We start from the raw sequence: 26470 nt of genomic DNA, 5'->3' as shown, positions 1-26470 counted from the left end.
CAATTCCCATGAAGTTGGACTTTGGATATATCCAGATTAGAGATGGGCACGAACCAGGAAAATTCCGAACTGTGCGGTTCATTGCTCATCACGTTTCAAGGACCATGAACTTTCACAAACTTGCCCTGGTTCACAAACCAGTTTGTTTGGTTTATGAAAACATCACTTCTGGGTCAGCAGAAGGTCTGCAGCAAGCCCATACCCCCCCCCCAGTTGCCTAGGAAACTGATCAGCACCAGGCTGTCTGCAGTGATGAACCGAAATACGAATCAAACGAACCGGGCTAAAATTTGTTACAGTTCGTGAGAAATTAGTTTCCAGGAACCACTGGTTCATGAACCAACCTGATTTGTGATGTATTTCGGTTCATGCCCGACTCTAATCCAGATGGCTTAGTGGCTCACTTGGTAAATATGAGACTGCTTTTATCTAAATCAAATATTTTTATATTTTAGAGGTAACAAACATTTAATATACATTGGCTGTAGCTATTTGTTATATGGAAGTACATGTTCTCCTGCACATATAAGATATGGCGCCAAGCTCATAGTAATATTACCTAGCAACAAGTTAAGAGGCAGAGCTGGCCTAAGACACAAGACCCAGGGGTGGCCACAATCAGCCACATTGCAAAGGATCACAGACCATCTCTTGTGGATATGTTTTTGGTATCCCAAAACTAAGCAGAATTCACTGCTACATACCACAGCAATAACTGTTAACTCAGATACCTCTAAGGGGGGGGGGGAGAAATTAATGGACGATAGATCTATCAATCATTATTTACTTCAAAAAGGCATCAGAATACTAATGCTGGGAAGCAACAGTGGGAGAAAGCCCTCATGTCCTCTTTTGAGCTTTCTAGAGAATCTTTTACACTTGTGAGAAACAGGCTTACTGAATTAGATAAAGAGGAGTTAGCCATGTTAGTCTGTAATAGCAAGCATCTGACGAAGAGGACTATGGTTCTCGAAAGCTTATGCTACAGTAAAGTTGGTTAGTCTTAAAGGTGCTACTGGACTCTTTTCTATTTTGAATTAGATAAACCCTTGGCCTCATTCAATATAGCTTAAGATTTACCAGGCTGATAAAAAGGTTACTCAAACAAGGTTGCATAATGTACTTAGGGACAGCTGCTTTTCTTTATTAAGCATTTGAGTGGAGCAGTTGAACAGGCCCAGATTCTGCTGTAGTTCTCTAAATCCATTGATTCCAAAGTACTATAAAACCAGCTTCATTATGCAAACTGGAGCCAAACTAACCTCATGGTGTTACATAAGGCTATATCACTCAATAGAAACAGCCACAGGGTTTTATGTCATGCCAATACTCATACTGAGATCTGAATTCTTTTTATAGATGATTAAAAGGTCACCGCCACATTGGAAAGTTCCATTTTTTCCAACACAGCCTTAATAAAAGTTTTAAACAAATGAGAAATAGGCCTGGTTCCATGAGCCTTAGCAGCTTCTCTGTTCTTCACAACTTGGTATCAGACTTTTTTAGGACACAAGAAAAAGGCAAGTAAAATTCAGATGTGCAACTCAAGCCTTTATTTTAGAGAGAAGCTGCGTAAAACATTTTCTTGCTCCTTGTGGATTAAGTGGACCTCTCATAGTCAAATTCCCCTGCAGTTTTATTTATCTTTCAGTATTAGAAGTTTTGTTCTCAGGCTCTCAAGTAGCAATTTGTTCTACTACTGTCAGCAGACTACTTGAGTACATAGTACCAACAATAAATAAAGCTTTGGAAGCAATAAAAGGCAGTCTCCAAAAAGCATACCACCCTTCTACTGCTGCTCTTTCCTGGATAACCAGAACACCTTCCTTGTCTCAATGCCTGTTAAACTGTTAAGCCAAGAAGGATCTTTTGTCTTATATTAAGCAGCTACAATACAATACCTTGTACTGGCATGATGAAAACACTCAGATACAGAAGGAATTTGGCTACCACAAACTTTATACACAAACACACAGTTTCTGCTTATCAGAGCTTAAATCCCATTAAATACCACTGTCAGGCTTCAGGAGCAAACCATGTGTCAAAGTCAAATTTGCTTGTGAACAAATGCAGTTTACCACCCAAACATGTAACATGGTTGATTACGTTCATTGCAACAAACAGCTCCATCAGAAAACATAAGTTAAGACTTCTCACCTCTGCGTTTTCCCAGACATAAAAACAAGCACGTGTGTCATGAACTGCCTAGAACTAAGCAGTTCTGGGAGCAGCTTCCACTTGCCAGTACTCTTTGAACTAGAAAAAAAGCATCTGTTGATCTAATCCCTTGGGCTAATTTCCCCCCATCCCCTATCTTTAATCCTTTTTCTTTCAGAAGGGATTTCCCCACCCCTCCCACCCTGAAACTAGGCATGCTTCCTGCTCCAGCCACTTCTTTCAAGGTTACACAGGCTTGATTCTGTAACAGTTTTTCAAAGTATGAGACACAGCTTTGTACAATAAGCTGATGTGTCAACACACACAAAATCCAGGTAACTACATTCCAGAGTCAAATTAAGATCATAGGCAAGGATTCTCTAGCCATTTTAATGATTTGGTGATATTCAGCTGAGACTTGTCAAGGAGAAAAATGCAGCCGTAACAACTAGAATTTTAGATCAAACTGATGAGCCATTTTGACTTGTATCCTGTTACCCCAAAGTTCATATTAGGTATTTCAAAGTTACATAAAAGGGTCCTGTACCATGTTGCACATCTATATCTTTTATTTATGTCCAGATTTTAATCAGTAGGATCACCAGAGACCCTATCTAAGCAAGCCGGCAGACACCTGGAATACTGTGGAGGAAGGTGCTGCTGATGCACTCTCACATACTGTTCTAGTGTTCATAAGACTGCACACTAGTCACAGCAACAAAAGGCGTCCCCACTTCAGTGAAGCTCTGTGGGGAAAATTATGGGCGGAAAATGTAAATGTAAAAAAAAAAATCTGGGAGATACCAGAATGAGTGTGTGCGCACATGTGTGGTGTGCACACATGCATAACTCCCCTCCAGTTATGTTCATGATCCATACTATCCCCTTCTAAAACACTGCAGAAATGTTTCTCCTTTCAGACACCCCTTGGGAAGCAAAGCACTGTGTCTGTATATTTCTTTAATAAAACACATCTGGTGGGGAAGCAGCCCCTTCTCCATTGCAGCCATCCATGACTGCTCTTCATAAAGGCAAATGTGAGGTTTTAACTACCAGCATTCATTGTAACATGTATTTGTTCACAGTCCTTGATAACAAAAAGTTTATGAATCTTATTCAAATAAACTTCTTGAACTTTTTAAATCTGTAAACATGTTATTAACCTCCTTAGAGATCTCTTAAACAGAGATGAAAAGAGGAACTCATGTGTTCCATTCCTACTTCTACCATTCACTAAAGAGGAACCAACACCAGACTGAAAGGATATCGATTACTGTGCTACTTCAGCAGTTTTCTGTTTAAGGAAAACTGCCTTCCCTCCAACCTGATCCAAAATTTAGAAGTGCACCGTCACTCAGGCAAATATGCAAATATTTAGAGACCTGTTCCTCAATACCAACAATCCAATGTGTATGTAGAGGCTAGACCTTCACAACACTTCCTAAACCTCCTCCTCCTGCTCTATGAGCATGTCCCTATAGCATGAACATCCAATGGCAGTAAGACTGTGCTGGTCACTTGCCAGTAACACATGGGAAATCACACACTGACTAGAGGAACCAAGGGGTGTAGTATAAACTGCTTCCTTCATTCCTGGTTTCGCATCTCAAGTGCTGAACCAGGACAGGAAGCTCTTGTTTGGACATGCTCAGTGAACCTGACTGACAGAAATTCTACCTGGTGGTTTAGTCTGGACTGACCATCAGAAAGTCTGATCTGCACAGGGCAGGGCGGGGAGCCATGATCTTAAACTGTGTATACATTTAACATGGCAAAATATAAATATTATGAACTACCAGCTCCTGATAGTTAACATGTACACCTTTCCCTTACAAACATATGCACAGGGAATAGCAATCTAACTTGTTTTTCTGAAAAAGGAAACAGGAAGCCACTGAACAAGACAGACACACTGCCTTATTGAACAGGTTCAAGCCCCCCACATCATTTTCTAATGTATTAACATCAAGTTACACACAAAGCTAACACCTCCACCTCAGATTGCATCTGTACAAAACAACCAGCTCAGCAATGCATACAAGAGAGCAGACCGTACGTTCCTCCTCTCTTTTATTTTTCACATTAGAAAGAATGAGCCAGTATTTCGGTGAATGTTTACAGGTCACTCAAGCTGAGCTCAGGCAGACTGGTGGACAGCTCACTGTTAAGCTCTGCTCCCTCCAACATGTTACTAGCATTCCCTCCAGGGGCGCTTTTCTCCATCTCCAAGCTTGGTATGGAAATCTCCTTGTCCTCTAAAATACAAAACAGAGCAGTTAGTCCATTATTCTGACCCACTGGTTAACACATATCCACCATGTATCTCAGTTATAAAGGAAAACAAAAAGACAATACATCCACATCAGCAATGTGCCCTTTTACAGTTTATTGCAAGTGATGCTAAGGTAGTTCGATGGTCAAGAGTTCCAGTAGACCCTACAGGAACCAAAGAATAATTTGTTTTCCTTTGAAAAACTGAAAAGGGCTGCTTCATATGACTGACACAGGCATGTACTAGATTTCAAGATCTTAGGGCAAAAGTCATTTTCTATTAAATCGTTCTAGGAAAGGTGCTTAAAACATGTTGAATGCTCAAAAATATATATTTATTAGAAACCGTATTGGCCCCTTCATATAGACACAATCAGCAGAATTAGCTTACAGAAAAAAGGAGAATGCAAAGCAGTTTAATAAACCACCCTGACCTGTCCAAGGATATGAGTTTCCCTGAATAGAACGTTAAGCTCTTTATTCCCCAAAGTGGAGTTTTCACAACAGGATCATTGATTATAAAAAAAAAAACCCAACCTTTGAAATTCCAGGAAGGAAGTATTTCAGAAAGTATCAGCCCCTTTTCCTGATTAGTCAGACAATACCATGTTTAAAAGAAACATTAATGGAGAAATGAGTTTAATCTCATGGACTCAACAGGAAAATGTCCAAGCAATGGTTTCTACAAACATTTCTGTTCTATCCGTGTAACTTCAGAGGGCATAAAACAGAATGAGAGGTTGAAGGACATGCAGATGAGAGGTTGAAGGATGTGATTGTGCATCTGTGCGCATGAAGCTTTTGCCTGCATCATAGTCCTCATGATGGATAATCAGAAATTTTGGATAATAATCCAGACAGTTGCCTCTTATTGATTAAAGAAAGAAGAAACAGTGACTGTTGCTGTCTGTTCCAGCTTCCTGAAGCACATCAGTATTAGCTACTACATTCATTTAAACCAGGAAGGCTGTTAAAATTGGCTAGATTACTGACCCTATTATCATAAACAAGTGGAGAATAGTTAAGCATGAAATTGAAAGCTGAAAATTGAAGAAGTTAAGCCCCAAACTTATGGAATGATTTAATGAGCAAGTCCCTTAAAATCAGCAAATGTACTTCTGAATAAACATGCATATAATTAGGTTGCATAAACCGTAAGAATAAACAAAAACTAAGCAAAAGGTAGACACTCTGCCTGATATTCCTCTGGTTTCTAAAGAGGTAACAAATTCCTCCATACTTTTAAGCTTCTTCACAGCCATGAAGGCCAAAAATCCTAAAAAAGAAAATTGGAATCTGTCGCATTCTACATTCTGTGATTGACATTGCATAGGCCTGTTGAACAATTTTCTGAGTCACTGCTATGATGTCAGAATAGTGCTCCACTGGGGAAAAAGTCTCCCTTCCCCACAAAGTCACTACATGAGATATTCAGGGCCAGAATTACCCCCCCCCTTCCATTTTCACTGGAAAGAAATAATGCTTTTCATAGAATTCCAGTTATTCCAAGCCGCACCAGCAAGTTCTGCAAGTTCTGGTTCACTGAAGAGTTCATCAGAGCTGACATCAGTAAGACTGAGCTCGGAGGCCGAATCATCACACAGAAAGGATGACAAGACATCGTTGTGCAGAAAGTCATTCTTTTTTTCTAGGAAACAAACAGATTAGGGAGAGTACCAGTTCACTGCTCAGTTTCCTAAGGACTACCACCAGTAACGTTAGTTGAAAAGGTTCCCTTCTAACCAACTCCCTAATGACCCGACAGCAGATTGTATGTAAATGGAAGCTTTGCACATTTGTCAGGCAGTGATCTAAGATTTCTACTGCATCCTGCGGGGACCTGGATAGCGAGATATAGAGTTGGGTATCATCTGCATATTGATGACATCCAACTCCACAGCTGTAAATGAGTTCTTCTAAAGGTTTTATATAGAGGTTGAATAACATGGGAGATAAGATTGCGACCCGCGGAACCCTGCAAGATAGTGTCCCATTCTGGAGATAGTTGCTCTCCAACGGCCACCCTATGAATCCACTCCAAGAGAAATGATTTAAACCAGTCCAAGGCACATCCTTTGATGCCCATTTCTGGTTCTAAATGCCTCAACAGGATGGCATGGTCTACTGTGTCAAAGGCTGCAGATAGATCCAATAGAAGCAATAAGGAGGCATGGCCTTTGTCTATATTCAGATGGAGATCATCCACTAATGCTACTCGTGCTGTCTCTGTCCCATGCCTTGGTCTGAAACCTGACTGGAAAGGGGCCAGAGCACTAGAGTTATCCAAGAAGGTCTGGAGTTGGTCAGCTACTGCTCTCTCAATCACTTTGCCTAGAAAGGGCAGATTAGAGACTGGACGATAATTGGCCACAACATTTTTATCTAGGGATGGTTTTTTAAGTAGCGGAGGGATAACTGCCTGTTTGAGCTGCCGGGAAAGCTGCCCTGAATTAGTGATTGATTTACAATAGACTTCAGTGGTTCACTTATGTGGTTCTTACTTGATTTTAACAGCCAGGATGGGCAAGGATCGAGTGCACAAGTAGTGGTTTCCATAGACAGCAAGATCCTGTTAAGATCTGTCATTGTGATTGGTTCAAAGCAATCCCAATATAAGCTGGATGGTGCATTTATCATTTCTTCTATCTTGCTTGCATTGCAGCTAGCATCTAGATCAGGTACTCCCCACTTTCGTTGGAGTTCATCGGACCCTTGCAGACTCAGTTAAGAGCCATGGGGTTATGCTGGATCCAGCATTATTACTAGAAAAACAAGTTAAGGCAGCGGCAAAAAATGCTTACTACGATCTCACTCTAGCCTGGAAGATGGCTTCTTATCTTGACACGACTGACCTGGCCATTTGGATCCTTGCTATGGTAACATCAAGGCTTGACTATTGTAATGTTCTGTACATAGGTCCCATCTAAGTTAACTAGGAGGCTCCAATTAGTGCAAAATGCTGCAGCTCGACTGTTATCAGGAGCGAGCGGGAGTATGAACATCACTCCCATCCTACAATTGCTCCATTGGCTACCCATCAGTTACCATGCTGTTTAAGGTATTAGTTATTACTAGAGGTGGGCACGGTCTGCATAACAGACCTAATTTTCCCACGAATTTACCCAGTTCATCGTTCGTGAACACGCGGGCTGTGGGGCGCGTGTTTTTCATGAAAGCGCCGAACTTTGGGGCGTTTTGTCCGTCTGTCGATTGGCCCATCATGCCAGGATTCCCGCCGTCCCCGCTCAAACAATTTCCTAGGCAACAGTGTGGAGCCACCTTCCCCATTTGGAACACACCAATCTTAGCCCAGGAAACCTTGATTGGCAGCTCCGTCAGCCAAACAGAGATCACCAGCGTTTCTGCATAAAAGACAAAGCGCATGAAGCCCCACTTCATTTTGCCGGCGTGGGGACACGAGTTAGCTTAGCAACTGTTTGCTGCGGGAAAGTTTTTCTTTTTGAAAGAGCGTCGCTTGTGCCTTAGGGCTTTGGGGCTTCGGTTGCAAGAGAGCTTACTCTATTCTCCATTCCTGTTTAATTTTTTTCTCCTTTCAATTCTGGTTTTCTTGAGAGCACTTTTTTAAAAATCCTTTTACCGTACTATCGGGTTACTCTGATGTCTTTCCGCTTTCGAGTCCTTGTGTTCTGGGGCTCAATTCCCCCCCCAAAAAAACTCTTCCTTTTTTCTGGGTTGCCGGTGGGATTAATTGTGCTCTGACCCCACCCACTCGCAGACCCACAGTGGGTGCAAGGCAGCTTTGGGCACTGTCTGCTTGAGTTCTTTCCCCCACTTTGTTTCTTGGCTGCTGATGAGGTGCAAGAGGAGACTGCTACTGGGCTCTGTGAAACACCTACTCTCTGGCGACCGGCAGCTTGCTTTGGGGGCTCTCTCTACTTGATATCTTTCACTCCCTCAATAGTGGGTGACTTGGGAGGAGATTTCCTGCCTGGCTTTTGAGGTGAAGGGCAGGCTGCTGCTGGCCTCTGTGAAACACCCACTCTCTGACGACCGGCAGCACGCTTTGGGGGGCTCTCTGATTCACTTCTTTCTAAGCCTTTCACTCCCTAAATAGAGGGCAACTTTGGAGATTTCCTGCCTGGCTTTTGAGGTGCAGGGGGAGACTGCTACTGGCCTCTGTGAAACACCCACTCTAGGACGACTGGCAGCACGTTTTGGGGGCCTCGCTGCTTCACTTTTTTCTAAGCCTTTCAATCCCTAAATAGTGCGTGACTTGGGGGAAGATTTCCTGCCTGGCTTTTGAGGTGAAGGGCAGGCTGCTGCTGGCCTCTGTGAAACACCCACTCTCTGACAACCGGCAGCACGCTTTGAGGGGCTCTCTGATTCACTTCTTTCTAAGCCTTTCACTCCCTAAATAGAGGGCGACTTTGGAGGAGATTTCCTGCCTGGCTTTTGAGGTGAAGGGCAGGCTGCTGCTGGCCTCTGTGAAACACCCACTCTCTGACGACCGGCAGCACGCTTTGGGGGGCTCTCTGCTTCACTTCTTTCTAAGCCTTTCACTCCCTAAATAGAGGGCGACTTTGGAGGAGATTTCCTGCCTGGCTTTTGAGGTGAAGGGCAGGCTGCTGCTGGCCTCTGTGAAACACCCACTCTTTGACGACTGGCAGCATGCTTTGGGGGGCTCTCTGCTTCACTTCTTTCTAAGCCTTTCACTCCCTAAATAGTGGGTGACTTGGGGGGAGATTTCCTGCCTGGCTTTTGAGGTGCAGGGGTCTGCTGCTGGCCTCTGTGAAACACCCACTCTTGGACGACTGGCAGCACGTTTTGGGGGGCTCTCTGCTTCACTTCTTTCAAAGCCTTTCACTCCCTAAATAGTGGGTGACTTGGGGGGAGTTTTCCTGTCTGGCTTTTGAGGTGCAGGGGGGCTGCTGCTGGCCTCTGTGAAACACCAACTCTAGGACGACTGGCAGCATGCTTTGGGGGGCTCTCTGCTTCACTTCTTTTTGCCTTTCACTCCCTAAATAGTGGGTGACTTGGGGGGAGCTTTCCTGCCTGGCTTTTGAGGTGAAGGGTGGACTGCTACTGGCCTCTGTGAAACACCCACCCTCTGATGACTGGCAGCACGCTTTGGGGGGCTCTCTGCTTCACTTCTTTCAACGCCTCTCTAGAGTGTCTTTTGTGGTGCATTCTTCCCTCACCTGGGGTCCAGCTGGGTGCCACTTGGCTCTGCCCTACCCTGCTCCAAGCTTTTGGGGCTCTGTGCTTCATTTAAAATTCTCACTTGTTTGTAGAGATTTTTTCTCATAGCACCATGAGGGTTGGAAAGAGGAATAAGAGTGGCTGTGGTGGGAAGAATTGCGAAGGTTGTCCTGGGTGCCCATCAGTGCCCAGTACCAGTGGCACCAGGGACAGGGAGACCTCAGAGGCAGCACCTCATTCTACAGATTTGCTTTTGGGGATCGAGGAGCAGGCAGAAGAGCTCTTAGCGTTGCCCGTGGAAGATCGGCTGCCAACACTCTCTGTGGATCGATCTCAGGGAGCACTGGAGAGTCCGGCAGAAACATCCAGCTCCTTCCCATCCCAACCTCCTGTGGCTTCCCCTGCCTGCACTCCACCCCCCTGGCCCAGCCGCACACTTCTACCATTAAGGCTTTGTCCTCCTGAGCCACAGATTCCTGGTGTCCGTTTTAATCCCACACTTTGGTGACACTTCCGAACCATCCCAAACGACCCCTGTTCAGTGTGTTGCCAGGTCTGCAATGCCATGGTGCGTAGGGGTGTGGACCCCAAACACCTGTCGTCCAGTGTCCTCCGCAGGCATCTGCAGAGACATCACTCAAGCCTGCTGTCTCAAGAAAAACCATCAAGCAGTGGGGTCAAGAGGGCTCCTGAGCAGGGAGAAGGGCAAGTGGAACGGGATTCCACCCCTAGTAAGAAGAAGGCTCACACCCCTGAGAGTGCTGTGGGTGGGAGTGGAACTTCTAGGCAGGATACCCTTCAGGAACTTGTTCCCTTGGGCTCGTCCCTACCAAGCAAAAGATTCAGGGGGAAAGCTCAGGAGGCAGGAACTCGCGTACTGGCTGAGATGATAGCCCTGGATGGACTCCCTTCGTCTGTGTTGGAGGGTGTGGGCTTTCGCCAGGCACTGCATCATTTTGCACCCTAGTTCACGACACCCTTGCGGCAGACTGTTGGGTGTGAGAGGGTCCTTCAAGGAGGGGACTAGAACTGTTCTTCCCCCATGTGTGAGGAAGGCAGGTGGGGGTTGACCCAACCAAGCAGGCACCTTCCCATCCGGGACACCACGTTGTAGAGGTGGGATTCCTGTTAGCTGTGGCAACCCCACAGCCATTTGGTTTCCAAAATAAATGGCTTTTCCATTCAAAATAAAACTGGAGTTCGATGGGAGAAGGCCTCCCTGGCGAATTCCCATCAGAGAGGGGTTTTTTGGCTGTCGCTTTCTTCTGAATAACATTCTCTCCATGTTTCCTGCCCACCCACCCCCCCAACAACAGGGGCACATTACTGAGGTCTCCCACCACCAGGGGTGGAGAAGGCATCCATCCTCCTTTTGTTTTTAGGGCAAGCCTCTTTTGCCACTTCTTATTCCATCTCTTCTTTTCATGCCTTCTCCGACTCATCATGACACCGTCTAATCTCCTCTTTTCTCCCGCCCACCTCGTCGGTGAGGTGGGTTTCGGTTGACTGGAGGTGGGAAGGGTAGTTGTTCCTTATCATCACCTGACACAGCGTTCTGGGGAGGTTGACATTTATGAAGGGCATAGTCCTGCGCCCACCAAGCAGGCACCTTCCCAACCGGCACACCACGTTGGAGAGGTGGATTCAAGGCAAGTTCCCTTCAATGGGTGCGCTGCCCCTCACAATCAGGATTTTCAGGAAGATGCGTACTAGTTCCCCTGTGCTAGGCACTCCCCCATTGTCTCTGGCCCTCCCTCCATTGCTTCATGGCAATGGAGGTTGGGGAATGCTTTGGTCACAGCCACCAAGTCGGTGAGGTGGGTTCCTCATGCTGTTCTGGGCTGGCAACTGCACCCCAAGATTTCCCAGTCTCCACATTAGTGGGCTTCACCTTCTTTTGGGCACCTTTTCTGCGAGTTCATGGCCAGTGTCTGCATGTGGCAGAGTAGGACTCTGCTCCCACGCCCCTGCTCTCAGAGCCACCCGTTGGCTATGGGTCCAATCTCTCTGGGTACCTCTGCTGAAGGCTCATCATTTTTCACCTGCTTACCTTTTGTTTTCTTTTTTTTTTGGTGACGGTATCCTGCCAGCTAGGGCCAGTTCTCTGTATGTGGTGGCGTAGACCTCCCATGCAAAAGGGACTTGCGTTTCTGTCCTGTCTGTTCAGTTAAAGTCCCATTTCCATGGTACTTGATATGTCACCCCCCAATGGGGGGAAGGGGTTCCATAGGTTCCGTCCAGCCGTGGGGAAGGGGGGCCGCGGCAAGCACATGAGCTTCCTTTATTGACTGCATCACGTTCGGTGAAGTAGGTATCGTCGGCGACCGTCCTGCTCCTGCAAGCGCAGGGGACCCTCCGAGGGGTGAGGCCGATTCCGCTCGCTTCCTCCAGGCATGGGGAGGGTGACTGTCGCAACAGCATGAGCTTCATTTGCCAACGCCGCCACGTTCGGTCATGTGGGTGTTGTCGGCGACCGTCCTGCTCCTGCGAGTGCAAGGGCCCCTCCGAGTGGGGAGGCTGCTTCCGCTTCCTCCCCCCAGGCATGGGGGAGGGGCTGCGGTGCCCACATGTCCTTCTTTTGCCGACACCGCCACATTCGGTTCAGTGAAGTGGGTGTTGTCAGTGACTTTCCTGCTTCTCTGAGCACAAGGGCCCCTCCAACTGGGGAGTCCGCTTCTGCTCCCTTCCCCCAGGTGTTGGGGAGGGGTCCCCAGTGCCCGCATGTCCGTCCTTTGTTGACACCACCATGTTCGGTGAAGTGGGTGTCATCGACGACCATCCTGCTCCTGCGAGCGCAAGGGCCCCTCTGAGGGTCAATCCCCAAAGTCCAGTGACAAGTAGGACAGTGGCCCAGGTCAGAGCCCTGCCCCTAACCCAAGCAAGCAGACACACCACGTCACTGAGGTGGGACTCGTCCACTGCCCAAAGAGGCTCCCTCTGAACAGGGTAGCATAAGTCTCCTTCCCTCAAGGTGTGGAAGACATCCTTCCATCCCTCCCGTGCCTTCCATTCCAGCAAGGGGCCTTTGATTTGCTACATGATCTCCTGTTGCGGAGTTGGCTTTCACTCAAGTACATCCATTCATTTCCCATCATGGGGAGTTGGTCTCCCTGCTTCCCGGGAGGGCATCTATTGTTGATGCAGCCCCATGTAGGTGGGTTTTGTGGGCAGTCACCTCTCCTGGACAGGAGCACAAGTCTCCCTTCTTACACCAAGGGCGGGTAAGGGTCAGTCAGAATAGGGGAGGGGAAGTTGTTGTTTGTCTCTTTGGAAAATTTATAATCGAGGAGTGTTACATGCGAACTTTTGCTGGGGAAAGTCTACTCAAGCGAAAATCTGTGGGAAAAACAAGGCCTTTCTGAATCGAACCGGTTCTCGAACCAGGCCGGTCCGTTTAAAAGTTCGTGGTCCGTGGAAGTCCACGAACCACGAACCGGCGGTCCGTGGCCAACTCCTGGTCTGTGCCCATCTCTAGTTATTACATACAAAGTTCTTCATGGCTTTGGTCAGGCATACCTATGGGACCGCCTCCCTATGTTCCTCCACAGCAGCTTCGCTCATCTGAATAGGGTCTCCTGCAGGTGCCAGGCTGTACACAGGTGAAGTCAGCAGCAGCCCGTACACGGGCTTTCTCTGTGGTAGCCCCTATCCTGTGGAATGACCTGCCTGAAGAAGTCAGAAGAGCCCCCACTCTCCTGGCTTTTCATAAACAATGCAAAACCAAACTATTCAAAAAGGCTTTTTACTCAGATGGGAGGGCTGTATTGTAGGGAAGGGGTCTCAGATGCTTCACTAATGAGTTAGGGACCATAGACTTCATCACTATATTGCCTTACATATCTGCTGCTTTAAATATGTATTCCTATATACCACCAGTGCTCCATGTTGTCTAATGTTAGTCCTAGAATTGATTATGTTTTGCTTCAGTATTTTTTCTATTCTGTATTGGATTCTTGCTAATACTATATCTTTTAAACTTGTATCTATTAACCCTATGGTATTGTTTATGAAATGTCCTTGAGACTGTATTGACATGTACTTGATACTGATTGTACTACTCAAGGCGGATTACACAGTATGAGTCTCAGTGAGAAAGGCGGACTATAAATGACATAAATAAATAATCATAAAAAGATGTATAGAAAGGTGGGCACCTCTTCTAGACATCTTTGGATTGCAAACTTTCTTTCTCTATTCCACATTTTAACTAAAGATTATAGCTGCAGCCAGGGGTCATTTTGTAGAAAAAGAGCCGGAGGAACTCATTAGCATATGCCACGCCTCTTGCTGAGTCATTAGTATAACTGATTTGCATATGCCACACCACCTGACATCACCTATTCCAGGTGTTTTGGACCCAATCCTGGCCATTCAGGGCCGAAATTGGGCCCAAAATGGCAAAAAGGGGCTGAAAAGGGGCCCAAAATGGTCAGGATCAGGCCGCTGATGAGCGGGAGAGTGATCCACCACCTGTCAGAGGCCCGATCCGGGCCATTTCGGCCCCAATCCAAGCCGAAACGGGCACAAAATGGCCAAGAGTCAGGTGGGCAGCACCACCTGACATATGACCTCTTTGGGGAACTGCCAGAACTGCGTTACTGTGCATTCCCCCTCGAAATGAGCCCTGGCTGCAGCCAAATCATGTACTTGCAATGCACATTCATTCCATATTTCATATTCAACCATGCACACTGCTTTTTCCTAATCAGTGATTACTTTCACACTGCATGTTCTAAGAATCAGCACTTACTCAGATGAATGCTTTCCTCCCTAGCACACAGCTTGTCCTCAATGTGCAGACTTTTCACTTGTTCTCGTAGGTTTGTAATTGAAGATCTAATTGAAACAAATGTAAAGAAACAACAAAAACAGATTAGAGATTCAGGCAAGAGCACACGTGAGAGGAGACAAACTTTTATTTATTTCATTTACAAAATGTATACCCTGTCTTTCTGCCTTGATCAGAGCCACCAAGGCAGATAACCAATAAAAAACAGACATCTTTAAAACCACTAAAACAAAAATACAGCAATAAAACACTTAAAACCAAGCTAAAATAGAAAAACAGTACAATAAAATACACATAACATAGAAGCAACAATTAAAACATAGTGCAGAAAGGAGGGATCACTGAGGAAACAGACAAAACAAAAAGTCTTTACTCATTTACAGAAGATGGCATCAGTAAGGGACAGGTGAGTTCCTAGGGAGAGAGAATGCCAGAATTTTGGTACTACAACCAAGAAGGTCCAAACTGGGGTTGCTGCCCATCTAATCTTAGAAGGAGGGGACATGCAAAGTAAGGCCTTAGGAAGATAATAGTAGTAGTCAGGTAGGTACATAAGGGAGTAGGCACTGCAAAGAAACAGTGCCTCAGGGATAAAGGGAATGCATGCTATCAGTTACACAGTGAAAGGAGTAATCAGCATCCTGAGATGCATACAGACAGAAAAAGAATCAACGGTTTAGGGAAATCCAACTAATGGAAATGATTGCTCAGTAAATGGAAAGCAAGCATGACTGCCTAATGAGCCAGAACAGCAGGACTTATTTGAAGAACAGATTCAGAATGAGTTTGCAAAAGTGTAGCCTGCTTAGAATCATTCATGAATTTGGGAGTAAAACAGGGGAATAAGAGCAGTATCAGTTCTTCTGGATTCAAGCAACCATCCTGTCACTATGAGTAGCTATCAGTTCTGTTAACCTGACTGATGACAACTGTTGAAGCAAAAGGCACTTCTGCCCTCCAGAGATCAATTCTGGGGAACAGAAACCGTGCCACTCCAGCCAATCCATTTATGAAGCCCAGGCATACTGCAGTTAAAAGCCAAAAAAGGCAGACGTATTCTACAAAACAAGAATACAGCAAGAGAGCACTTCACAATGAACAAAAATGTGTAAGAGAGGTAAGAAGAGGGTTTGAGGTGACCTGTCTGATGAAGAGCTCCAGGCAGGAATTCCGTCTTACTAGTCAACCCTCTCTAAAGAGCACCAACAGCATCATAACTCAGTGACTGGCTTGGATCATGAGTCAGAAAGCTCCTGGAATGGTAGTACATGGATCAGCATTATTTAGTACCAATACTAGGAAGGATACTATAGTAACAACAGGCTGTCTGGTGCTCTGATGATTGCTTGCTCTGAAGCTGAGATGCTATTTCCCCTGTTTCCCATGCCTTTTTCTGAATGAGGCAAACTAGAGTCACATAATTTAGAATACATGTACATCTGAATCCTGAATTCAATAGGGGACTTGCAAATAATTCTGACATTAAGAGCCATAGACACACGCATCTGCTGCAGCACATAAAGCACAGCATATATCCCCCTACTTGATGTTACTGAGTTCCTGCTGGGTGCTCTGGGTCTCAATCCTAGCTTTGTCCAGATCCTGAGTCTGAGTTTTATGACTGTTCATCAGATCTTCCAGCATCTAGCAACAAGAATGAACATGGACAACTTTGATTTTTAAAGTTTTTTAAAATAATGAATTGCATTCCTATAACATCTCTCCTCCTCAAAATCTTACGAACAATCGTTAAATATAGCTATGCAATGTCTCACTCAAATTCTCCTGGGAAAGTCAGCCATTGCCTACTAGCCAACAGTGGAATGGCAAACTACACCTGTGTCCACATTTCCACTGCCATAAGCAATGTTATCTTGTCACCTTTAGTGACAGTCTTCAGGATAACATTCCACCTTAAAAAGGTTCACAAGGACAGATGCCTTAAGTTGGAGAACCAGTGATGTTTAAGTGGCTGCATCTGCACTGTGCTTTATGGGTCAAAGGGGCAGATACTAGCAGCTGCTTCAGTCTGTGTGTGCACTCCCTCATCCCTGCTCACTGTCCATTTCTTCTAGAATTAAGGCTTGCAGAAAGACTGCAGAGACTGAGATGGCTACGATGCAGTTCTGTGCTTTCAGTGTTACAGAAACAGTTATCAGGGAGCAGAAATGTGAGCAACTGGGCGAGTGGGGCAGTGCAAAAGTGACTACCTATAGACTTTTGTAACAGTCACTCAGATTTCAGCTGCACCATCATCCAATTCTAGGTAAACGTCGTCTGTGCACAGGTAAAAACTTTGTGCAAGCACCAAGTCATTGCTGACCCATGGGGGGACGTCGCATCACGACGTTTTCCTGGCAGACTTTTTGTTGCAGGGTGGTTTGCCATTGCCTTCCCTAGTCATCTACACTTTACCCCCAGGAAACTGGGTACTCATTTTACTGACCTCCAAAGGATGGAAGGCTGAGTCAACCTTGAGCCAGCCATCTGAACCTGGCTTCCGCCAGGATTGAACTCAGGTCATGAGCAGAGCTTAGGCTGCAGTACTGCAGCTTGCCACTCTGTAACACAGGATTCTCAACCAATTCTATGCCTTCTTTAATAGTGTCCTTTACCTTAGTGTCTTCTAGCAAATTATAAAAACATTGAACAGGTACTGCACCTCCCTCTGTGCTGGATCTAGTAAACTACTGACATTAAATTAATGGCAAACAACTTTCTGGAAACCCTACCTTACAATACCGATTTTGAGTCCTTCTAATCTCATGAGTAGCAGACACTTGGTTGAAAAGATCTTCTTCTTGCTGATCTAAAAGATACAATAAACTGTGTCATTAAATACACACATTAACAGATATGAACATAGCTTATATGGAATCAGACTACTGATCCATCAAAGTCAGTCTACTCTGATTGGCAGCAGCTCTCCAGGTGTCAAGTCTTTCACATCACCCACTGCCTGATCCATTTAACTGGAGATGTCAGGGATTGAACCTGGGACCTTCAGCATGCAAAGCAGAGGCTCTTCCACTGAGCTACAGCCCCTGCTCGAAAGTCGCATCCATCTTAACCCTTTCCCCATCAAACACACAGGGCAAGGTCTCTTTAGCTCAGTAGCTATTGTAGGAGAAAAGCAAAGGGTGCAGGAACATCACCAAGTTTTTGTTTCAGCTGCTCCATCTCTCTTCTGATGGACTCATACTCTCGCCACAGGACTTTCTTGCTGAAGAAGATGCAAAATAGGAGCATTAATAAGTTAATAACTAGACCACAAATTGTTTCTGGACTAGTTGCTAGAGCCTTTGGAAATTCAGCTGAAGATTCAAAACATTGTCAATATGCAGCAAATCGACTATGTCATTCTAATGCCTGGAAAGCTAACAAAGTAGATATCAACTGTGTTACCTGTCTGGGTCTCCATGTGCTAGAAATGAGCAGAAGAGGTGACAATTCTGGATAATGAATTTCAAACAACAGTTACAACAGCAAATGTTATTCCTTGAAAAGCAACTCAGTTCAAGCAAACTGACACATGCCATCATGTATTCAAACTTTCTAAAAACTGTGTTTTAATCTCTACACGCTGTGCTATGAACCCAAACCATATATCAGCAATTCATTTTCTGTAGATGGTACCAGAAAAACACAATCCTTTCCCAACCATTAGATTATCCCAACCATCTCTAATCTTGTGGATACAGTCACGTTGCTTTGGTTTGATAATCCAAATGCTGACCTCTCTAACATCTCTTGCACAACGCCAGGGCTAGAATACAGATCAGGGGGGCAGTCACCATCTGACTGCTGAAACACCTGGTGCCGAAGATTATGGAGCTCACTCTTTAGCCCTTCCATCGTGCATCCCAGCACTGATTCCAAGCCACCACAGGGGTTGTGCTGCAGTCGATCCACCTCCTCTGCAATAACAAGCAGCACAGGAGGAAGAGGTCAGCTAATAACATCCTCCTTGGTCGCTGCAATCAACAAAGGTCAGGAGAAACAGTGTCATATTATTATAAGCACAAAGCACTGAAGTAACAGTGCTAGAGAGATATCTGGTCCCATTTGGTAGTTCCCCATGCTGGTAGTTTCCCCACTTTCTCCTCATTGCAGGCACCACCTTATTTTCTTGAATGTTTCGTACTCTATTTCTGCCCCTTTATGCTCACTTTAACTGTACCTTTCATCCTAACATTAGGTGGCACCCTCAGACAAGGCTTTCAGTCATTCAGGAGTGCATATAATGAAGAAGTCTCTCACAGGTGGGCAAAGCTACATGGCTGGTTAGCTACAACAGGTGGGAAAACCAGGGCAACGCTACTGCATGCTGCTTCTGAATCAAGAGAGAGGAGGCACAGTGGAGCCAACCTCCAATCCCTAGTCCTTACTTTTGCTAGGCTTGAATAGGCCTTCCCTGTATTCCCACAAAGATGTGGAAAATGTCTGCAAAAAGTGGGTATTTGAAATTCCCCAAGAGAGGTGCAATTCACACGTGGGCCTTATGTTGTGTAGGCCTGATCTAGAGAAATTGCTTGGGAAATGCAAAATAGGAAGCCAATAATTATTCTGACAAGTCAAGTTCCATGTTTGGGTAGGAAAGGTAGAAAAACTGTGCTTACAACTAACTCTTTGCTTCAAAGATAGCCCAAACAGTCAAAATGAGGAGGAAAGTACTGAAGAAGAGACTGCAGAATAGAAGAAAGGTCTTATACCCTCTAAGTGATTGATACTGTGCTGCTGCAGTTCCTTCTCCTGTTTCAGTCGATGTACAGCCTGAGTGAGGGAATCTATGACCTAGACAGAAACAGATGAGAACTAGAGTCATGGCAAAACAGTAAAGACTAGGGCTTTTTTTCAGCTGAAACGCAGTGGAACATAGTTCTGGCACCTCTTGAAAATGGTCACATGGCCAGTGGCCCCGCCCCCTGATCTCCAGACAGAGGGAAGTTTAGCTTGCCCTCCATGCCACTGGGCACTGGCACAGAGGGCAATCTAAACTCCTCTCTGTCAGGAGATCGGGGGCGGAGCCACCGGCCATATGACCATTTTTGCCAAGGGCGATTTAAACTTTAAAAAACTCCCCCCTTGTTCCAGCTGACCCAAAGTGACGTCATTGTGTGGTCCTGAGTTCCACCACCTCTTTTCCCAGAAAAAAAGCCCTGGTAATGACAAGGGAGATCTTAATATCTAGATGTGAAACATGAAAAGTCAGAAATGCTGATCCTATGGACTGATAACTGGTGAGAGGATTTGTATCATTTCCCTGAATACCCCCTCTTTATGATGGGAGTCCCAATCTTCCTCCAAGGAGCACAGGGCAATCCCGCCATTTAATAACAAATCTTATGGGGTGAGTCAGACAGAAAGGCATAAACTATTGTGTGACATTATTGTCCCTACATTCTATATTCTTCATGTGCTTTAGCTTAACATATTCTTGTTATTTATAGCTTTCTAGTTCATTACATTTAATCCTCCAATCTTCAGACAACAAACACAAGAGAGGAAGGCACAAGGAAATAACAATATTCAATTTATATACTGCCCTTTAGGAAAACTGAACACCCACTCAGAGAGGTTTACAAAGCAGGTTATTATCCTTACAACAATCACCCTATGAGGTGGGTAGGGCTGAGAGAACTCCAAGAAGCTGTGACTGACCCAAGGTCACCCAGCTGGCTTCAAGTGGAGGAGTAGGGAATCAAACCCAGTTCCCCAGATTAGAGTCCTGTCACTCTTAACCACTCCACTAGACTGGCTCTGAAAGAGACAGTATACCTGCCAATCTCCAGCTCATAGTGGAGAAACTGTGTCATGGCAGCGATAATTACCTGGGCTTGTGAATGCAGCTGCTTGCTGATGGCTAACAGCTCCTCAGTGGCCATTCTACAACAAGGGTGAGCAGCACATGTGAAATGCAGAGGTGGTGGTTCAGTCAGAGGCTCAGTGAGAATAGTACTCTCGGTGTTTATTCTGTCCAGCAATAAGTCAGCTGTGCAATAGAAAGTGACAGATGTGACAAACCGCTGAATAAGGCAGCTGTCTAGAATTGATGTAATGCTTTATTTGCTTCGACTAATGTTTACTATAAAGAATTCTAGAATGGGAATTAATTTTCAGTTTTTTAAAAGCAAAGCCTATAGTTGTTTCTATTCCCATCTGAGCAACAGATTCATAGGCATGGCAATTCAACAGGTTCTCATTAAGAAACATCCTGCTAGATCAAACCAAAGCCCATCCATCCAGCTCAACATTTGGTTTCCAACAGCAGGTAGTAAAATGCCTCTTCGTGGTGATGTCCTTGCCCAATTGTTTGCTCCCACAAGTGTCACATTCTATAATCAGTATAGAGCTGCCACATCCAGTTTCCAGCAACAGGGATTTACAAACTGATCCTGAAGTTTTTTTATTTATTTCTTTTATTTAAAACATTTGTATGCTTCCTTTCTACCCAAAACAGGGTCTCCAAAGTGGCAAACATTAAAACACTAAACAAGCTAAACTTAAAATATTTAAAACAGTATTCAAAACAATTCAATAAACACATGCACACAAAAACACAACACAAAGAACAGGAACAAGGGAAAGTAACAGTTATTGGGGGTATGCCAGATGAAACAAGAAAGTCTTCACCCGCTGATGGAATACAGCAACAGAGGGGGACAGATGAATCTCCGTGGGGAGGGAGTTCCAACATTTTGGTGCCACGACTGAGAAGGCCCTTTCTCAGGTTGTCACCATATGGTGGGGGCACACAAAGTAGGGCCTCTGAAGATGACTGGAGAGAACAGGTAGGTTCATATAGGAGAAGGTGGTTCTTAAGATATGCTGGTTCTAAGCCATATAGGACTTTAAAGGTCAATACTAGCACCCTGAATTGGGCCTAGAAAAAAACCTGAGAACCAGTGAAGATGGAACAAGAATGGAGTGTGATATGGTTCCTACGATCAACTCTAGTCAGAAATTTGGCTGCAGCATTATTTACCAACTTAAGCTTCTGGATAGTCTTCAAGGGTACACACACATTACATTGCAGTAGTCGAATGAAAATATAACGAGGGCTTGTGAGGTAGCTAGGAAGTACTGGGGGGAAATAATAAAAGAGATAAGTGAGATTTTACAATTTCAAATAAATAAGAACCCAGAACTCCTGCTGCTGAACTTGGGAATGGAGAGCATTCCAGCACAATACAGGACATTGTTATTTTACATGACAGCAGCGGCTAGACTTTTGTATGCGCAAAAGTGGAAAGTGCAAGAAGTGCCAACTATCGAGGACTGGATTTATAAATTGCTGTACACGGCGGAAATGGACAAAATGACAAGGAAACTGAGAGACCTTGATCCAGGACAGTTTAACACGGATTGGGAGAAGCTGAAACAATATTTAGTGAAAAAATGGGAGGTGGGAGGAGAACTGTGGCAGTTTGAAAATTACTGAAATACAATAAAAGTAGAGGGAGGTGACTTTACCGGGGGGCGGAGAGTTAAATGAGAATTTCTAAGCAACTATTTTATCTGACTAGTATATATAGTATTAAGTATTATAGGTGTTATTATAAGAATTATAATGATAGAAACTAACTAATTATAAGGATAGAAACTAATTAATTTCATTTCTGGCAATAATTGTATAATGGAGATATTTTATAATTGCAATGAAGAAACTTAAGCAAGGTGGGAAAAATACATAGTAATGTACAGACTATATGCTAAATTGATTGACTTAGGTTGGAGGTATATAGGGGTCAAATTGGTTGACTATTTTTGGTGGATAGCTGCATAATGGAGGAATTATATAATTAAAACAGTACGAAGATAAGAAATGCAGAAAAAGTAACATATAGAGTATAAGTTAAATTGGTTGACTTATATTGAATGTATTGTTTATAGAAGTATCTAAAATTATGCTAAATGAGGGGTTTGCCCCATATTGAAGATGAGATTATAAGATAGAGTATAGAGTACCAAAATTAGTTAAATGACTATTATTAAAAGAATATATGCCAAGAACGTATTATTTAGTTATGCATTATCTAGTTGTATTGTCGAAGGCTTTCACGGCCGGAGAACGATGGTTGTTGTGGGTTTTCCGGGCTGTATTGCCGTGGTCTTGGCATTGCAGTTCCTGACGTTTCGCCAGCAGGACCTCTGAAGATGCCAGCTGCTGGCGAAACGTCAGGAACTGCAATGCCAAGACCACAGCAATACAGCCCGGAAAACCCACAACAACCATCATTATCTAGTTGTTAAAGTAAGTAGGAAGACAGAGGAAGCACTGTGTTATATAGATAAGCTTAGAAGAAAGGGAAAGCTAATGTTTGATAGATAGAATAAATTTGAAATGAGTAAGGGAAAAGGGACAAGGGGTTGGAAAACTGTTGGAAGTCAACAAAAGGGGGGGAAAGGGAGGGGGTTAGAATTGGAAAAATTAAAGGAAATTGACTGTAATGTACAATTTAATGATTTCTAATCCAATAAAAATTTTTAATAAAAAAAAGAAAAAGAAAATATAACGAGGGCATGTACTACAGTGGCAAGACCTTTATTGCCTAAGAAGGGCCACAGCCAAATCTGGTACAAGGCACTACTGGCAACTGCTGCCACCTGTTTATCCAGCAAGAGGCCTGGGCCCAGGAGCATCCCCAAGCTATGAATGTGCTCCTTTAAAGGGAATGTTACTCTATATAGAACAGAAGATAACCCATTTCCTACGTCAAACTCCCCCCCCGCCCCCCCCCCCCGGCAGCATCTCCATCTTTTCAGGATTAAGTCTCAGCTTGTTAGCCCTCATTCATCCCAAAACTGCCTCCAGGCACCTGTCCACAGTTTTCACAGCCTCCCTGGGATCTGCTGGTAGTGCAATATAGAGTTGAGCGTCATCTGCAAATTGGTGGTAACTCAGCCCAAATCAATATATGACATCTCTCAGTGCCTTTACAAAGATGTTGAAAAACATGGGGGACAAGATGGAACCTTGAGGCACGCCTTAGGCCAGAGGCCAAAGGGGTAAAGTAGTAGTCCCCCCACACCACACTCTGAAACCTACCCTTGAGGTAAGACTGGAAGCACTGCAGAACAGTGCCTCTGTGTCCCAATACTGAAAGGTGGTCCAGAAGGATACTATGATAGATGGTATCAAAAGCTGCTGAGCCTTCAGACACAATAGGTATTAAAGAGATTTTTTTTCTGTAACAGATGCTTCAGAAGTAGCCAGTACAAGACATTCTTACCCTTGGAAATTATGCTGGTTGGATTCAGACGATGCTGTAACGGAAAAAGAATAAAGTTGAAATAACAATGTTGTTTCACTTCCTTTGGAAACATGCTTAGTGCTACCTGCATCAAACCCAAGTTAACATGCACTGTTGGAAAATAGCTAGCAAAAGGCAAAATATTTTGTTGTTGTTATTGCTGTTGTTAATATAGCACTTCCAATGTGCATATAACACATACAGGTCAAGACTGTCAGCACAGACTTACAGGCCATGTGTTTCAAGTGTTATCAGCAATTGTCATTCAACAGGACAGCTGAATGAAGATCAAAGCATCCTAAAAAACCCTTATGATCAATGGTCACATGGAAATAACTGTTTCAGCGATTATAGGATAATTTTTTGCTATTTCTTCTGCTAGGAGAACTAAGTCGTCATCTAAGTCATGTAACCATTTATAATGGAGACCAGTTGGAACAATTCCAGCTCATTGCAAAGCAATCCACTGCAATACTGAAATACAAAGGAGTTTAGATATGGCAACTAGAGAGGGGAAGGCGCCAAAAAAAAACCCTGGGAAATTGTGGTGGGGGGTTCAATTCCCCAGGGACTTTAGAAAAATCCAACAAAAATGGAAGTGTTGGGAATGCTGGGGGTGGGGGGGAAGACTCCAATGAAATATTGTCTCTTTTGTAACAAGTGAAAACATTTTAAGATATGGTTTTACTCCCAAAATTTATTTATTTATATACAGTATGAATAATTTTATGTAAGAATCAACAGTATTTAAGAATCCTAATTCTTGTGTACACTGTAGATATATACAAAATATTTTTAAGGATCTGTTTAATGTTTAAATATGACTAATATTGTACTTTGCTTAGCGATTGTCCTGGATGTTGATTATATCGTATTTTCACTTGCACTGATTAATCCACCTTAGATCTCAGTAAGAATGGCAGAATAACTATAATAATATCCACAATTAATGTTATAATGTATATGGCAACACACTATTGAAAAGTTCAGTGTGTTAAAGTTTAACTCTATATGCAACTATCCTTCTAGTCCTATTGAGACTGTTTCTGCCTACTTCTTTTTAATTTACTGCAACATTTGTGTTTTATATTTTCATTTTTTTCCTTCTATTAAATGGCAAAAGCTGTGAAAATCCTAAGCGTCCTTACTCCAGTTTAAATCCATTAAAATCAGTTTAAGCCCACCAAAATAGCTGTGCTAAAGTAGCATACGTATAGCAGTTTCTAGTTTCTGCCTTTTGTACTGGGTGATTTGTAATTTTGCTTTAAGGCACTTACACTACTAAATTTCATGAATCTGCCAAAAAGTACAATTTTATTTGCTAAGCTATAAACTGTGCAGTGGGCATTCAGCAAAATAAGGTTAAACTGCATAAGTATAGCATATATTTTCAAATTCCCCCTGCCCAAATTTTCTATTCTTTCCAGAAAAAAATGACTCTGCCCACAGCCATAGGCTTCAAAGTTTCTAGAAACCTTGCATCTCTTACTTCAACCAGTTTTTCCTGTCACCAATTAAGATCATATTCCTGTCATAAATTAAGTAAGACGTAAGAGAAAGAACGTAAAACATGGGTCCAAAGGAAGAAGCCATGGCTAAGTCACAGAAAAGATCAGATGGTAACTATTTTGCATTGCGTATAACATCTGTGTAAGGTACAGCGTATTTATTCTATGGATCCCTTAAATCTTACTGCATTATCTTGTCCAGAAGATAACCAGAAAGCATCCATAACTGACTTGAGGCTCTTCTGAACAGTGACTGTACTATTCATTTATATCATTTCATCATGTTGTCAACCTACCAGGCTTTCAGGTGCTGTATATTAAAACTGCTAGTTTTAACAATCACTGCCAAAAACCTCAGCAAGTTCCTGAAAGCCACTAAAGACCAGTTCTTGTTCCCAGTCTTAGACAGAACCCACTTTTGATGTCATCATAGACCAACATCCCCTTTTACTAGCACAAAATAAAACACAGAGCAGCTGCATTCAAAGATCATAGACTTTCTTCAAGGGAGGTAAACAAGTCAGATGTTCCTCTGCAACTGAACTTGCCTTAACTTTGGCCATGTTGGCATCTGTTGCAGTCAGAATAGAACTTAGCTGTGTGTCCCAGTTCATCCTGTTGGCAAAAAGATGCTTTTAGCAATTCACTGGTTGCCAATTTACATCCTAAAGGGGCTCAGCAAACAAGTATGATCACTAAAAAATACAGCATTGGATATGCTTATAAAAGTAGTAAGAAAAAGATCCCCTCAACTACCGCCCAGTCTTAGGTAAGCCTTAAGCTCAGTACTGAAATATTACAAAGGGTAGTATTACCCTCCAGCACATCCCTCAAAGTGCAGTACTCCAGAAAGGCCAGACAGATGGGGACCTGCCTTTTCCGTTTAGCTCAGCACTGGTTAGTTAGGGGCTCTCCAGGGCATCAGAGAAAGGCCTTTCATATCACGTGCTACCTTCAGACGGAGATGCCAGGCCACAGGATCTTCTGCTATATACTCCTTCCAGCTATATACTCCCCCATCCCGTGATCTAGACCGTACTACTAATCGCTTCTGAGCAGGGCCCTGAGCGCTTCGCCCTGGGAATGCAGCCCCCGCGAGTCCTGGGGCTTGTAATTTCGACAGTTCGCACAGCCCCCTCCTTCGCTACGGAAGTTACGGGAGCGAAGTCCCCTCGCCGCGGGAAGGCACCCAAGGAAACTAAGGGAAGCAGGTACACGTCGGCCCAGCCCGAGGGAAAGTCTCGCTTGACCTGCGGATTTCCGCGGCACAGATTCAAACGCACACGCCCTTCCAAAGCGCGAGGCAAGTTTCGCCTTCCGCTCCGCCGCAG

At 44.1% G+C, this 26470-nt stretch overlaps 1 protein-coding gene across 1 annotated transcript; it reads right to left on the bottom strand.

Annotated features, from left to right (window-relative positions):
• Positions 1 to 4189: 4189 nt before the first annotated feature.
• On the bottom strand, positions 4190 to 25974 carry LOC129331442 (uncharacterized). Its single transcript, XM_054982003.1, has 12 exons — positions 25955 to 25974; positions 25688 to 25754; positions 23611 to 23644; positions 20209 to 20369; positions 19090 to 19171; positions 18114 to 18294; positions 17533 to 17600; positions 17110 to 17186; positions 15921 to 16021; positions 14339 to 14424; positions 5945 to 6076; positions 4190 to 4412 (listed from the first exon to the last, which is right to left on the bottom strand). The coding sequence occupies exons 2-12, from the start codon at positions 25751 to 25753 to the stop codon at positions 4273 to 4275; spliced, it is 1128 nt and encodes a 375-aa protein (XP_054837978.1). The 5' UTR covers position 25754; positions 25955 to 25974; the 3' UTR covers positions 4190 to 4272.
• Between the last annotated feature and the right edge of the window lie 496 nt (positions 25975 to 26470).

This window comes from Eublepharis macularius, chromosome 5 (genome assembly GCF_028583425.1).
Source record: "Eublepharis macularius isolate TG4126 chromosome 5, MPM_Emac_v1.0, whole genome shotgun sequence".
NCBI lineage: Eukaryota > Metazoa > Chordata > Lepidosauria > Squamata > Eublepharidae > Eublepharis > Eublepharis macularius.
Note: the sequence above shows the minus strand (reverse complement) of the source record. Positions and strands in the feature narration are given on the sequence as shown.

Excerpts from the sequence above, each read along its gene's own strand:
- LOC129331442 (XM_054982003.1), bottom strand. The coding sequence starts at position 25,753 with ATGAACTGGGACACACAGCTAAGTTCTATTCTGACTGCAACAGATGCC. Across the intron at positions 19,172-20,208 it reads AGCTGCATTCACAAGCCCAG|GTCATAGATTCCCTCACTCA; the intron begins GTAATTATCGCT and ends GTTTCTGTCTAG. Across the intron at positions 17,187-17,532 it reads GCAGCTGAAACAAAAACTTG|ATCAGCAAGAAGAAGATCTT; the intron begins GTGATGTTCCTG and ends TGTATCTTTTAG.